Source organism: Teleopsis dalmanni, chromosome 2, assembly GCF_002237135.1.
Source record: "Teleopsis dalmanni isolate 2A chromosome 2, ASM223713v2, whole genome shotgun sequence".
In the NCBI taxonomy this organism is placed as follows: domain Eukaryota; kingdom Metazoa; phylum Arthropoda; class Insecta; order Diptera; family Diopsidae; genus Teleopsis; species Teleopsis dalmanni.
Window position 1 is genome coordinate 114,330,616 of NC_051847.1, and position 17,040 is coordinate 114,347,655.

At 32.8% G+C, this 17,040-nt stretch overlaps 1 protein-coding gene across 1 annotated transcript; it reads right to left on the minus strand.

The window, feature by feature from the left end:
• Window positions 1–433: 433 nt before the first annotated feature.
• On the minus strand, window positions 434–15,966 carry LOC119675513 (hematopoietically-expressed homeobox protein Hhex). Its single transcript, XM_038086719.1, has 2 exons — window positions 15,450–15,966; window positions 434–876 (listed from the first exon to the last, which is right to left on the minus strand). The coding sequence occupies exons 1-2, from the start codon at window positions 15,931–15,933 to the stop codon at window positions 434–436; spliced, it is 927 nt and encodes a 308-aa protein (XP_037942647.1). The 5' UTR covers window positions 15,934–15,966.
• Window positions 15,967–17,040: the final 1,074 nt, after the last annotated feature.

Sequence of the window (17,040 nt, forward strand, 5' to 3'; positions counted from 1 at the left end):
TAGTCTTACTAAATATGTTAAACAAATTTCAAAATTAACGTAACATATACATTCATATATACATATATGTTTATATGTTTTATTAAAACGAAAACAAATGAAGTTAATTATATATACATATATAAAAATACGCTCTGCTCTGAAACGAGGTCATGCAAAATAATAAAATATGGAATCAAAAATAAATTAGTTTTTGTTTTTTAATAAAATTGAAATGTTCATATGTTTGTAATTTTCCAAAAAGTAATTCTACACACTACAATCTGATATTTAAATAACGAGTCGAAATGATTTCCATTCATAATTTTTATTCATTACTTTTATATAATATATTTTGTTAAATTTTTATTTTGTTATACTTAATCCTAATATAAAATACACAATAATAAATATTAATATTTAACTTAATTATTTTTTTTTCAATAAATAATTATTATTCGGCATCACTATCATCCATTTCCTCATCTTCTTCATTTGAGATTGAAAGATCATTATCATCTACATCATTTAAGGAAGTTGTACCCCTACTGCTACTGCTGGTTATAACTGTTGTGCTACTAGTCCCATTCATTAAGTTTGCAGCAATTGTTGTACTTGTTCCAAGCGAACGTTTTGTTTGGTTGGCTCGTCGCCATTTTGCGCGTCTATTTTGGAACCAGGTTTTCACTTGACGGTCTGTAAGTTTCAATTGCAAAGCCAAGTGTCGACGTTCTTCAGGTGATAAATATTTTGAATTGGAAAAGCGATTTTCGAGATTTTTGGTTTGTTGGGATGTAAAACGTATCTGACCACCTTTACGTTTAACACCAAAGTTTTGTAAATAAAATCCTGGATATGCATTGCAATAAAGAGCAGCCGCGCTGTTATTGGAGAAACCTGTTGTTGAGTTAAAATTTTTTAGTAAATTTGTTTAAAGGCATATGTTTCTTTAATAGTTCTTTACTTTAAAAATAAGTGAACATGTTAGTTTTGGTTTCACAAAATCTATATAAAATATAAAAAATGTACGTGTAAAATAACATTTCATAATACTAAAAAAAGTTGCTATAAATTTTTTGTACACCAGCTAACAAACTTGGAGGAACTTTCAGTGAGTGTGGCTAGTCCAAAAATGTTATAAGATGAATCACAGTTATCAGTTTGTAAGATAACTGTCTCCAGATCTGAACCCATCGATATCATTTAAACAACGAATATTTTCTTCTATAGCAAACAAAAAAATACTAATTAAAATCGAATAGATTGAAAAACAAAAAAAAATTTTTTAAGGAAAACATGTATTTAAATTGTCAGTTTATATGCGAGTTATGTCTAAAATTAACTGATCAACTATTTTTTACACATTTTTTTTATTCTATAATACGTAATAAGGTTCCAAATTTGAAGAATATACAACAGAAAATATAAAGGTTTTTCTAACAAAAACATGTATCAGGATTTACAGTTTATACTCGTATGGCAGCTATACTTGCATTCTCTTATGTAAATATAAATATATAGTTTAAATTGGAACAAGCAGACGGGTAGGGGTAAATGAATTCAACACGTGTGGGGGCAGGAGTATATGGGGTTAAGCTAAAAGAGGATACATTTGCGAGTATGAGTCAAGCAAACTCAGTTTTTCAAGCCGAAGTACACGCATTTAAACTATGTCTAATGGAATATAAGGAGAAGCCCACAACCGTGAAAAACATATATATATTTTCTCTGACAGTAAATCGAGTGACTTTAAAATTAATATGGAAATGCCTTCAACTTCTTAAAGATTTTGCTGAAAGGGACAGGGTTTACTTAATATGTATCCCAGGACAAAGCGGATTTGAAGAAAACGAAAAAGCCGATGAACTAGCCTCATATTATATTGCGCCAAAAACATTTTGCGGTCCTTAACGGAGCTTTTTCAAACTTAAAATGAATGAATGGCTGGAAAAAGCAGCTTAGACTGAATGGGATAATACAATTGTCTGCAGACAAGCTAAAGAATTCATGCCGAATCGATCAAGAGCCAGAACTAGGGAACTACTAATGCTGGACAGAAAAGGCATCCGACTTGTCACAAGGTTTCTTATTGAACATTGCGAGTTAAAAAACATCTATCGAATCTAGGTATTACAAGATACGAAGCTGCGGACTTTGTCACGAAGAAGAGGAAACATATAACATACATATATTATATATAAATTAATATATATAATAATTTATATGAATTATTCAATATTTAATGTTAATTTATAAATTATTTATTAATTAATCAGTATAAAATAAATACATGTTTATGTACATATATTCCGTTTTCTTCTAATTTCTTTCGAGATAAATGGCAAAATTTGGAATTAAGTATGAGTAAACAATTGAATATTTCATTAATTTAATTTTGTTGTGAAAAAAACTTTTTTTATATACTTTGTAACCATTTTCCTATTCCAGGTGAGCAATAGTAAGGTCAGAACTCCAGCAGGATAGTAGTTATAACTTTTTTATTACATTACAGTGTTGGCGGTCGTATAATTTTTTTTTATTTATAAATAATTAAATGTAAAAGCTTTAGATTTCCTAACAGCAATTAAGATTTAGATGTCTCTGCATGAAAATACCATTCATTTAAATTTTCAGTCATTTGTACTGTTAGTGAAATGATTTGATAGTTTTCTTATTGACAGTACTTAGTAATTCCCGCCTATAATTTCCAAAAGAATGACAACTTTTCGAAGCAATTCCTGTACACTCGCCAATAATCATTGCCCTCAACGGCTTTTGTACAATATGGAAGAATGTATTTTTCATAACAAAAATACTTATTGGAACAGTTATCGGCAACTAATTACAATTGGTTGAAAACTGAATCTGATGTAGCTGAACCAGTAAAACATTTCAACTGACGTCTCCAAATGTCAGCCTGGGAATTCAGTGTACCGATTTCTAAAATTGATAGACAGGAAAATACTTTTGACATTAGATACCTAATCAAAGAAAAGCATAATATGAGAATACATTGACAGAAGAAGAGTTTCCCTGCGGATAAAACTTGCTTAAACAATTTATGTAAACTCGTTAAAATTCTTCTTATAAAGTACAAAAATAGTTGCACGTCCTTATACCTCCAAAACCTAAGTGCTTCAAGTGATACAAACTATTCCCTCTGTAAAGCCATAAAAAAGAATAACAGACCGATCGCTCATCAACCACTTATACGCAAGACCGACTACTCGTGGACAAGAAGCGACATGGAAAAAGCAGAGACATTCCCGAAAAGTCCAGAAAACGTCAAATCATATAGCCCAATAAGTATACTGTCAATCCTGACGAATGCTATGGAAATCTTGTGCCTAAAGTGTCTTATATCGATTATTCAATAAAACAGACTCATCCCTGATCATCAATTCGGTTTTCGCCAAAAACATAGCACAATAGAATAAATTCATTGACTTGTCAGACATATCCATACCGCAATAGATGGTAAGAAATATTGCATTGCGGTATTTATTTAGTTTTTAACCAGCACTATATCGAGTATGGCATGACAGCCTTCTATTAAAACTAAAACTGAAACTGCCCCTAAATTTTTTCATATTTATTAAGCATTAAGCATTTTCATTAAGTAGCATAATAAGATCAATGCTTTGTTTTTTGTATACCGCGGACATTCTCCTTACCGATGAGAGCGTAATCGGTACATTTGCAGACGACATAGCTGTTTTATCAGTTGACAGTCCCTCAATCCGTGCTTTTACCAAACTACAAACCAGCCTTAACAATGTTGTTCTCTAGATGAAAAATTAGCATATCAAACCAAATTAAACAAAATCTGTCCAGGTAATATTTACTACAAAACGTTCTATTTGTCCGCTTGTTTTAATAAACAATGCCCAATTACCGTAAGCTGTAGAAAGAAAATATTTGGCAATACATTTGGATAGTAAACTAATCTGAAGAAGACACATATTCAAAAAGCATAAAGCTTTGGTTCCTCAGTTGAAATTCCGAACTACCTATCATTTAATAATAAACCGCTAATATACAAAACTGTACTAAAACCCATATGGATCTATGGAGTCCAATTATGGGGCACTGCAGCAGACTCAAACCTGGAAATTATCCAGCGGTTCCAAACTAAAACACTACGCATGATCACAAATGCACCTTGGTATATAACAAATAAATCGTTGCATAAACAACTACGTGTTCCGACAATAAAGGAAGAAATATCTCGAATTTTAAAGAACTACGCTAATCACATTTCTTCTCGGGGATTGCCACCTTGACGTGGTGAGGAGGCTCAGTAGATACGAAGAATATTCGTGTGATGCCGGCGGTAGCTTGCTACTGGTAGGGCCTCCCTTGCCGGTAAGGACGAATGAGGAGTAATAAAGCTAAGCGCAGTCTGCAGAAGGCGTCTGTTCTCCAGGTTAGGTACCCGTACTATTACGGCAAATCCACCTGCTTCGGCAGCACGCACAATGGATTGGGAGGTGCGAAACTCACGTTTAAACAGAATCAATTCCTTAGGTATAACTGTAACCACAACTGTAATTTGGTGCCGATTTCACTCTCGTGCACGAAACGTAACTATAATTCAAACTTACGCTCCCAGTGAACTCGCCGAAAACAATGAAAAACTGACCTATTATAATCAGCTTTCGTCTATTATTCATAAAGCACATAAACGAGATACTTTAATTGTAATGGGTGACCTAAACGCCAAAATTGGTGCGAACAATACAAACATAGAACACATACTCGGAAAACATGGTCTGGTGGCCAGAAACGAAAACTGTGAACTCTTTATTGAAGTGTGCAATGACGCCAACCTTGTTATCGGGGGCTCCATTTTCTCTCACAAAGCCTGTCATAAGTCAACCTGGGTGTCACCCGACGGTCAAACTGAAAACCAGATTGACCACTTCTGTATAGGAAAAATGTGGAGGAGCAGCCTCTTGGACGTATGCGTCAAAAGAAGTGCCGATATCGAGAAACGAGTGAAGCTTCCTTGCAAGCGGGTCAAACGTTTTTGATATGACAATCTTGCAAGTAAAGCTGAAGCAGCAGCCGAACAGAGAAATATAAATATTTTATATGACGTCACCAGAGAGTTTGCAGGCAGAAGATTACGCCGAATAGGCCCTATACGAGACAAAAATGGACGACTTCTCACATCCGCCGATAACCAGCTTCAACGTTTCAGGGAACATTTTTCAGAAATTCTTTGTAACAATGCTATTACCAACACCGTCACACCGACAGAACAAAATAGATTCTCCAGCCTAAGCAACCTCAGTACGTCTGTTATGAATAGAGTACCTTATTAAGAAGAAATTATTCAAGCTATAGGCAGTTTAAAAAACAATAAGGCGGCTGGTCCAGATAATATCACTGCGGAACTGTTAAAATCTTGTCCTTCGACTACCGTTAAAATGTTTCAACCTCTCCTGAGAAGCATATGGGAAAACAATCGTCTTCCAAACGATTGGCTGGAAGGCTTGCTGACTGTATTACCAAAGAAAGGTGACCTGAGCCAATGCCGAAATTATAGAGGCATTATGTTGTTGTCGATTCCTTCGAAAATATTAACTCGTATTCTTCTGTCCCGCATCAACACTAAACTCGAAGCCAGTATTCGCAAACAACATGCAGGCTTTAGACTAAATCGTTCGTGTGGGCCAAATGAACACCCTCAGGATCATCGTCGAACAATCTGCAGAATGGCGGACAGCCATAAACATATTATTCATTGACTACAGCTGCGCTATAGACAGTGTCAATAGAGGCTGCATTCGGAATTCTCTCTTACAAAGGGGTATTTCCGGGGAAGTTGTTGACCTCATGAAAGCACAATATAACGACTCCTTTGCCACTACTTCAGGTATTTGCCACTGTCTAATGTCGTCTATTTTGTTTTTAATTGTGTTAGACGACGTCCTTACTAAAGCTATTGACCAGTCACAACGGGGTATACGCTGAAGGCTTTTAAACCACCTCGCGGATCTAAAATATGCTGACGACATTTGTCCTCTCTCAACACGACAGAACGATACGCAAGAAAAAATCAACGACTAAGTTCACGAATCACGAAAAGTTGGTCTCATAGTGAACACGGCAAAGACGAAGGCAATAAAGATAAACAATTTTGACCCTACCAGCAAATTCAACCTGGACGATATAGAAAACGATAACGTCAGCAGCTTCACATTCTTAGGCAGTATAATATCGCCGAACGGTGGCACGGTAGTCGACATCCAAATAAATAAAGTTTGGAGCTCTTCAATACTTACCAATACTTACCAAGCTGCCGTTATTTAACAGTAATGTTAAGAGCGTTCTGCTCTACGGCTGCGAAACCTGGCAGTTGGCAAGAAATCGTGACAGTTGGAAAAAGTTCGTTATAGCCCAATGTTCCCCTGGAAACGTACTGAAATGAAGACGCTCATCGCATATAGCGATCATTCAACACTTTTACATGGCTAAGAAGAATAACTTCGAGAAACGTCTTGGATATGTATATGTAGGTCACAAATATTCATTCTAAGTATGTATTATCCATACATACTGGGCATAGTCCATACGCGCTTTTCTTTTATAGCTCGTAGTAAATATTACTTTTTGTCATTCATACTTGACGGATTGTAATAAAATAAAAGGATTAAAAAAAAATTTAGAATATTCGTACTCTTACTTCAAGTTCATTTATCCATTGAGATCAAAGTGATCTAGACTGTTTTTTTCCTTCTGCTTGGCCAATATTCAAGTTTCTTTCTATTGATTTTTGCACTCTCACGACATGGCCAATCCACCTTGTGCGTTGTTTCAATGTCCTCCTATGATGTCTAAATCTTTTGCACCTTATATGATATCTAAATCTGATTTTCTGATTTTCTTATTTTCGGATAACTGTTTTGTATAGCTGGAACGTCAATTTTCTAACAACAAAAGACACTCATGAACTGATTTTCAATGGTCGTGAGATCTCGTTTTGGATCGGATTATATTTAAGCTTCGTCATCCACGCCAAGAGTATTTGTGCTACTCAATATGAATAGCCTTTTCAAGGATTAGAGCAATTGCTTATAATCCTTTAAGTCATCCTTATTTATGACTTTTACGTGCTCTGTTCCTTCCTTAATTTTTTTTCAAAGGCAATAACAAATTTAAATAGGAATTTAAATAGGACGACCTTTCTTGTATGCATTAGAATTATTTCGTAAATGATACGTTAATATGTATTTTATTAGCACTATAGTGATTATTTCAGTAAAATGTCTAAATTTTTTTCTCTTTAGGTTTTATGTGGGAATTTTTTTCTTGAGTTTTTTTCTTGCATTCTAGCTACACTCATGTTAAAATCTAAAAAATATAAATATGTACCTACATATATAAAAGCTTACTTTATACCATCACTTAAATGCATATGTGAATTATAAATGTTGTTTTAGTTGTTAATTGCACATTTATTTTCAATTTTTATATTTTAATTTCCTTTATTAAATCATAATTTTTTTTTATATATTAAAATAATATTTAGTTGATAAATTGGTTTATAACATTTATAAAATGTCTGAATTGATTTGGAAGTTCTGCAAAATTATAATTTCTTTTAAGTACACTTTCTGTAACGATAGTCACTCTTCAAAGTATATTTCATTACTATTATTTCAATGGAAAATTGTGTAGACTTAGCAAAAATTACGTATATAACTGAATGTATTTTACAAAAGAGCAAAATAAGTTATATGAGTACAAATGCAAAATTTTCTGAAATTTCATTGGTTCAATTATCAGCCAATAACGCACGTGCCTGTTAAATGCTATATAGCACACATACATACGTAAGTAACGTTGATTTTGGCCGCCTACTTGTAATTACGCCATTACAAACTCAAAGTTTTCAATTTGCAATTCTAACTGAAATTGTTATTCTTTTAACAATGAAATTCTGCTGTTATATATTAATAATTTATTATTAAAGAGTTTCTAATACCCCACTACTCTTTATAAAACTTACACGAATTTAGCAAGTTAGAATGTTAAATAAATTGTTTGATATTAATGAAAAAATCAAACTGACTTGATATGTTCGTTATTTTGGTATATGTTTGAAGATTTTACTTATCGTCTCAAAACTAAATTGATGTATTCATTGCAGTCCGATAGTACGATAATAAATAAGGAATTCCCAAATGTCATAATTTAAATGTAACAAATAACTTATTAAAAGTTATTTCTTAAGTGTGTGATAAGTGAACAGAATTTAAAAGCGCAACAACAATTTCACTGTAATAACCAGTAATCACAACACTCCTATTATTAAAAAAAAACATTAACAACATTAACATTTCGATTATTTTCTTCAATCAAATTATATTTAATTTCAAATTGATATTCAAGTTATTTGATTATAATGCGTAACTTTATCTTTATCTCTAATGGGAATCGACAGCGCAGCGGCTATTAATCGCAGTTAATAATGTTCTCCACCGATAAACCAATTTTTTAATTTTTTCTATAATTATATACATACATATGTGGTATTGATAAGAAGTTCTTGTATTACAATTTTGATGGTTTGTTTGTGTGTTCTTCTCATTGTCACAATTGTAATATTTCCCCAAACTTGTAGTTGCTGTTGCTGTTGCAGTTGCAGTTGCAGTTACAGTTACAATTGCATTAGTTAATTTATGTTGACATCAAATAAAGATACACAAAAAGGGCCAAGAATTCGAAATTCAGCTGAGTGGCTTTGGCGCCAACACTTGATTTGTGCAAACAAAACGAAGGTAAATACAAATAAAAAATAATAATAATTAATCAATTTCAAATGTGGTTGTAAACATTTTAAGATTAAACTTAATGCATTGGAAAACTGTATAGACAGTAAAAATGGGTTATTTGCATTAGGGTGTGGGTTAAATTTTTATCCACAGTTTTCGGTGCGTTAATTAAGAAGGGGGAGTGAGTGATTAGGGGAGTAGCGGAAGTATCATTTGAGGTTTTATATATTACATATATTTAAATGATCAAGTATTCCATAAATTATGTATAATTGAGAAAAATTGCTAAATTGTTAAGCTCTGGTTTGTTTTGTGGTTTAGAGGTTTTGACACCTAAATTTTAGATATGACAAGAGAACTAACTATTGGTGAGAGTTAAAAGAGTTGTAAAAGGGGTATTTAAGTTGTTTTCAAATTCGAAATCAACTTGTATTGGACAAATTTGATGGACAAAATTCAAAGATCGGATAAATATCCAAATATGTAAATATTATAAGTTACAGTTGCCTATATTACTATATTAAATGATTATATAAAAAGACAAATAATTATATTTGACATTTTCTTACCAAGAACTTTTTAAGGAAAAAAGCTTATATATGATTTTAATGTAGGATTTAATATAGGACCTGTAAGATTTACCTTCCATAAACTATGGAAAAAAATTTTTTTTTTTAAATTCACAATATATCTTTATTGAATCGCTTTAAATTAAAGCCTAACAATAAGTTTTAGAATCTTAAAGACTAGTAACATTACAATACAAATTATTTTATATAAACATACTATAATGATATATATAATGATTTGTTAATTATTTCAAGGGGTTTTTGAATAAGTGGCCAGGGCTTATTTACCAGATATCACGATGTATAAGTTGAATTAATCAGGATGATATTTAGGGAAGCTGGATGGCGGGTCTATCATTCCGTTTTAGTCTAGAGGAAGTTGTCATATTAGCAAGAGGTCTGGCCATCGGATTCACATGGTTTATAAGATTTGAAATATGTTTCTGCTTTATTCTCTCGAATTCGACTTTAACCATCGGAACTTTTAAATCGAAATGTATGTTTTCATTTCTGATATACCAGAGTGCACCAGTTATCATTCTTGAGATCTTTGCTTGACCCTTTTGCAGGATTTTTACATTTGATGAACAGGCAGGCATTGCCATATAGCTGTTAGCCATATATCCAGATTGGCATTAAGACTTGGTTGTATATCAAGATTTTGTACTCTAAACATAAGGGAGTCTGATGATCGATTAGCTTCATTTGAGTCCTTTTTGTTTCAATATGCTTCCGCCAAGTTAAGCGTTTGTCAAGGTGAATACCAAGGAACGTCACTGTTTCTGTTTGCGGAACTATTATTCGCAGTTGACTGGAAGCGATTGTGGCATTCTTATGTCGGCACAAAATATCCGTATCGTCAGCAAATGTTGATATTATTTAATTGGTATTTGTAGGGATATCTGAAGTAAAGATGAGATACAAGAATGGACCAAGAACGCTACCTTGTGGAACTCTTGCACTTATTGGTAAGTCTTTAGTTGTGTGCGTATTATACTTTACATTAAAAGATCTGTCTAACAAGTAATATTGAAATACTGCGAGTGAGTTTTGCAGGAGTATTTGTTGTATTTTGTGAACGAGGTATCAGGCGCTCATGTCATACTTTATCGAATGTTTGTGCAACATCTAAAAAGACACCAGAACAATATTCTCGATTTTCAAAAGCACTTCATATATCTTTTTGTCATTATTCTTTATCAAGTGTAAATTTTTGCAGGTAAGACCTGCAATTGTGTTAATAATTTTAACTGGAGACATTTTTTTTTTTGAAAATGTCACGCATTGTATATTTTTCTGTTTATTTAGGAATACATTATCACTAAGTATCAGAACTCTTCTAATAAAATTGGATGCCGTGTTTAGAATAACCCTTTATTAAAAGAATTATGTTCCACAAATAAGAATCAGGATAATACTAGAAATAAGGATAACAAAATCAATGAAAGTAAATCTTTATGATTTATATACCTAAACTTTTATATCAAATGACACACATCACACAAAGATTTGGAAACACAATGAACACACCATACATCCAACATGGAAAATAAAATCAAAAACTTAGAGAAATCAAACGTGATATACCAAATCAACTGCAGAGGTGACGGGTACAACGTATGCGACCAGGTATATGTTGGAACGATGAAAAATAAATTCAAAATAAAAATGGCTAGACACAAACATAAATAGGACAGAGTATAAAAATAATAAGATCGTAATGAAAGCCTAAACAGCGCTTGCCTCACATTGCATTTAAAAGTCACGAACCAGATTATGATAATGTGAAAATTCTACTCCAAAAAAACAATATATTAACGTAAACCTTATTTTTTGGAAAGGCTTGCAATTTTGAAAATCCCACCCAAGACCAGGCTTAATCTTAAAACTGACAGATGTGTCTAGATGTATTGATTGTATTATACATCAACAAATGGGTGCAGGATTTAATAATTTGTTGTTATTTATTTTTATATGGTGGGACGTTGGTACAGCGCACTGTCCAACAAGTGGCCCACTGAAGTGAAGGATTAGTTGAAGTAGACCACGAAACGACTTGGGTCCTTTTTCGTCCTTCGATTCTCGGATGTTGTTATTGAGTTAAAGCTGGAGTGGCTTCCGTTCGCATAACTACATCTTTTGTTAATGCAAGCATCTCATTTAGCTTGAGGTTTCCTGGCAAGTCGTCACCAACCCAATGGTGTCCCAAGACAGTCTTCCTCCTACTTGCCAGTGCTGGACATTGGCACAATATATGCACCGCTGTCTCCTTTCTTCTAGACATAGTCTGCAAGTGTCTTCCTCAGCAAGAGTTATCTTTTTGAGGTGATACTTGAAGTTGCCATGTCCAGTAATTAGTGAGGTCAGCCAGCTTAGGGTGCTCCGCGAATAGCTAAGCACCTTTATTGCTTCTCTGGCCCACGGTTTAGGTAACATGAGTTTGGTCTGTCTACAAGTGCTCAACTCTCTCCATCTATTAAGATGAAGTGAGATTATCCACTTATAGACATAGGCTGCCGTCATGCTGTACCCCAATGGTATTCTGGGCTCCGGGCCACAGAAATTATGGCTTGATCCTTGCTTTGCAAGTTCATCTGCCTTCTCGTTTTGCTCAATACCGATGTGTCCTTTAACCCACATGATCGTCATCTCATTTCCATGAGCACATTCCATGAGCTTCGTTACACATTCTTGTACTAAGCTGTTAGTTATGTATGTCTTTTGCATGCTTTTGATAACTGCTTGGTTGTCCAGCGCTATCAGAATCTTTTTCTGATATATCTGACAATCCAATAAGTGATCCAGAGCATGTGAGACCGCCATAAGTTCCGCTTGATAGACGGAAACATATATTCCTAGATGTAGAGTGCACGTTAGATTTAGCTCTTTCGAGTAAACCCCAGCACCAGCTCTGCCATCCATTAAGGAGCCAAATGGATGTTATTTATTTAATTTATTTATTATTAATTTTAAAAACTGTTATTAACTGATGTATTGGGTAAAATCAAGAATACAGTGTAAAGCAAAAAGATTTTATATGCATCATATTAATCCGAAAATCATTTTAAAATGTTCATCTTTAACCTACAATTGCGTTAAAAGAATTTACAATTTCTTCAAAATGCAATAAACGTTTTTTGGTTTAAATTGTAGTGATAAACTACAACTTCTGTCATGAAACGATTTGTTCATATTATATATGAACAAATCGTTGCCTTTTGAATCCGGTCGTTGCTCAGACGCCAGTTAATAATATCAAATCAAATTTTATTATTAATTTATATAAATTATAAAAGCAACTAAATTATTTTAATTCTCAATATCACATATTTTTCTTTCAGTGTAACTAACGATCAGAGGCGAGGCGTCGAATGGTTCAGAGTGTTCACTGAACACCTTAACAAAGCTTCCTTTTTAGATTTTTTTTTATTAGGTAAATAATCTAATAATTTTGCTATTTAACATTTTTTATAATAGCTTTTCCAAACATATTAACATAAACACAAAACGTAGAATACAAACAAAATCACACATGTGTTAGTTACACCCAACATTACTTACAATTAATAAAAGAGAAAACACATTCCTCTTAAAATATACTAAGGTTCAAAATTAAAACTGCACCGCGTTGCTTACAAAGCATGCAAATGAAATAACATTCACATTGGGACTATGTTCAATATTAAATACACAACACAAAACATACAAACAAATATATGTACGTAAAATAATCTTTACTCTTAAATTAATGCGTGCAAGCAGTTCAATAAAAAAGTGCACTTCCAATGTTATGCAAAGTAAATACAAAAGAGAAAAGAAATAACTGAGCGAAAATCGCTTTACATTTGACGAGAGGATCATTCCAATAAACTGAACCAAAAGTTTATACAAAGCGTGCAAATACAATCAAAGTCACGGTTGCTGTTTTATATGGGGAAATGGTTCAGTATAAAAACTGAACCGGGCATAGTAAATACAAAGTAAAAGAGTAAATGAATGCATAAGAGTTTCTTACTCTTATATAGAGGTTGGAAATAAATCAAAACAAAGTCATTATTGCAATTTTATACTAGCAAATGGTAAAAGTAAAGAAAGAGATTAAAGAAATTGGAAGTGAAAAATAATATTTAGAAATGGATAAATGTGTGATTAAAGATTTGATTCAATGTCTTTTTTTAAACGATCTTCTGAAAAAAGATTTTAATTCATAAAATGAATAAACCAACTCCAGATATGAAGAATTTGATACCTGTTGTAAAAATGTCGAAATCTATGGTAAGTCGTCGTTTTCCTACAGCTACAGCTTTATGGTAAATAAAAACCAGTGGATCACAGGCTGCGAACATTTAAATAAATTGTTTTATTGGTCTTGTACGCTATTTGCTTGTGGAAAGGACAAAACTTAGAAGTAGGGGGAATACGTTAAAGTTGGAATTCTGTTTTGATTGAATTGTGAACACCTTGCCAAAAAGCTGACGCCTCGCTACTGCTAACGATATTTACATATTACTTTTGGAATCGATTTCATTGAAACATTTCTTCACTTCCACATGATATATGTCGGAACTCTTTTACATCAGTGGCAATAACTCAAAAATGTCATTCTGTAAATTAACTCTATACATAAATATAAAAATATTAAAATTCTTAGTTTAAGTTGAGGCTAGTTGAATCAGTGCACTTGAGCACTTTTACTCTCTATTAACTGCGAGGTTTCTTCATAACTCCTCTCTACGCCTTGACTAGATTATTGTTTATCACTTCATCAGACTAAGCGATAATTGACCTCAGGTCTGCATACTTCTCCGAGAAGATTACTAAAATTAAAAAGCTAATAAAACACTTGAGAAATTCTGTTGTCTGAGTTAAGTGGCTCTTGAAGCTTTAGACTTTTAAAAATAATTGAAATTGTACGTCGACACACAATTGCAGAAGTATCTAGGAGGTACTTGCTAGACCACAGATCGGATTTCGAAGATGCAGAGGAATAACGTTTTAAGTATTTGTTATATCCCAAGCTGCAAAAATAAAATAACCTTCATTGCCTGCGTTTAAATTTTAGCAGAGTTTTTACGGTTTGTACAGCTTAAATCGTAAAGAAGTCCAAACCGCTTTGTTGATGTAAGAAATTTCACAGAAACTAACTTTACTCCTCAAGACAAACAAACTGACTTTTTTCAAATAATAATTGAGATTCATTTTCGACCTTAGCTATTAACTTAATGTTAGATTCTTTTACGTGCTATTAAAAAACGTAGAGGTAAATCATTAAAATATAATAATTAATCAGTGCAACTATTCTACGCTAATTGAATTGTTCCAGAAATAATATAGGAGATAAACAAAGTTGGTATAAAATGTAAATAAATATTCAAAACAAAACATGGTTATATCGCTCGCGAGTTCAACATCATAATACATAATATCTTGAAGTGTTACTCACTAAACCGAACTCTATTAAAGTGTCGAAAGTGTTCCGACGGTAGAAATATTTAGTACAATATGATGAACAGTGGAAAATAGTGTAAGCACTTTTACTATATTTGAAATTAGATTGCTCCGAAGCAGATTTAGATCAGTTCAAGAAACATTGAACAGTATGAACAGGAACTAACACGCCTCATAGAAGAACCGTGAATAAATAACTATAAATTATTTTATAATTATTTTAGCAAATGATTCTGTTTTCCAGGAATCTCTTAGCTACAAGTAGCCATATAACTATATTATAGTCTGTAAAAAATGAGGAAAACTCAGTATATATTTGGTTTCGCTAGTCTTCTGCCCTACACTTGAATGTATTGAATATAATATATTTCTAGTTGCACTATAAAAAAAATAAAAAATGTATAGAAGTATACTTTACTATGTATTATTCATTAAAACTTTCATAAGTATTAGAAAATAATTTCAAATTCAGAAGTTTAGCGACATGGCAACGATTAGAACATCCCCAATCGTGACAAGCTAATCTACCTGACTGATATATTATATGAAATATTAATTATACATAAAGAGCATGCAACTTTTTTTAATTTATTTCCAAAAAGAACGTATTTATTCTCTGTTTAGCAAATCATTTTGTTCAGCTAATATTTTCTCAGGATATGTTACTTACCGTCACATTCCAAAAATGGATTATATTGGTCGCAATATGCCGACGGTGTTAGCGAAGCCGCAGCTGCCGCGGCTTGGAAATGAGGCATAAATAGCGCTGAGTTTTTTTGCAGATTCAGAACTTGCTGATAAAATAATGAGGCAGGATCGTACACGACTGGGTCGAAACGCTGTAATGTTGCAGCAGGAGAAAGCAAACTACTACTATTATTGGAATGTTCATTTTTAAATGACAAATTTTTCAACATGTTATAGGCAGCCGCATCGACTGAAGATATGGCTGCGATAGCCTTAGGTACTGCAACATGGCTACTTGATGTGCTTAGTCCTTGTTCATATGTTCTTGGTGTTATAACCGGTACCTTCGCCAGTGTGGGCTCCTTACTGCTAGGTTCTGTATAACTTTTTTGTACTGTTACTTTCTGGTCTAATATGTTATCAATTGAAAATGCCGATTTGCTACCTTTCACACTAGTAGACTCCATTACGTTCGAGCACTTTTGATATATTAGCAATACCGTAATTCCGTGCCGTGTTTAATTTCCAATTGACCACACTAAACTGAACTAATTGTTCGCAGCTAATAAATTGTACTAAATCAGATTTCACTTCAAATTAATAAAAAAATTAATGTACAGGTAATAGATATCATTTGATTAATTTGATATTGAAAGCCTGAATACCCAAAATATTTGAACACAGAACACAGAACACAGAACGCTGAACGTAGAACACACATTCACTCCATAATAGAATGAACGAGTACATTTCGTGATAATGTTACCAATTCATTATGCCATCCGTCTCCAATACAAAATACAAAATACAAAATACAAAATATTCGTATTAGTTCTGAACCTAAACGTTATTGTGCCCATAGGAGTAGTTGCAGTAATTGGGGTTGTGATAAGGCTCATACATAGTAAATCTATTTGTTGTCATATTCAATATCGTATATTGGAATTGGTCGATATGCGAGCGTAAGTCATTGGTTGGTGTTGTGATTTGAGTGTGCGTTAATGTGCGGTGCTTTTGATCGTATAATTGTTAATCACCTCGTTATCGGTAACTCGAAGTGCTACTGTTAAATTATGTTATATTTATACATTTTCCACGATTTATTTATTGTTGACGGTGTAAACATTCCGAGATATAACAACAACAAAAATGGTCGATAAAATGTAGTTACTTCATAAATAGACAATTCTCAATTTCATTAGATTATATATTATACTGCATATTATATTTCATGATATATACAAAGAAGTGCTTATATAATAGATACATTCAAACTGTTTGTAATTATCATCAAATTAATTGCAATATGTCTGTCCTTTTACTAAGAGCTCAATCTTTTACGAAGTACCGACATATTGTATGTATATTGTAAAGACAACAAATTTTATTAAATGTCCATTTTTTACTATATTATATAAAGAGGCGAGGCGTCGAATGGTTCAGAGTGTTCACTGAACACCTTAACAAAGCTTCCTTTGTAGATCTTTCTTTTTATTAGGTAAATAATCTCGCTATTTTGCTACTTAACATTTTTTATAATAGCTTTTCCAAACATATTAACATAAACACAAAAC

Bases quoted from the DNA above. Each gene is read 5' to 3' on its own strand.
- LOC119675513 (XM_038086719.1), bottom strand. From the start codon at position 15,933: ATGGAGTCTACTAGTGTGAAAGGTAGCAAATCGGCATTTTCAATTGAT. The intron at 877-15,449 runs GTAAGTAACATA...ACTCAACAACAG, and splicing joins TCCATTTTTGGAATGTGACG to GTTTCTCCAATAACAGCGCG.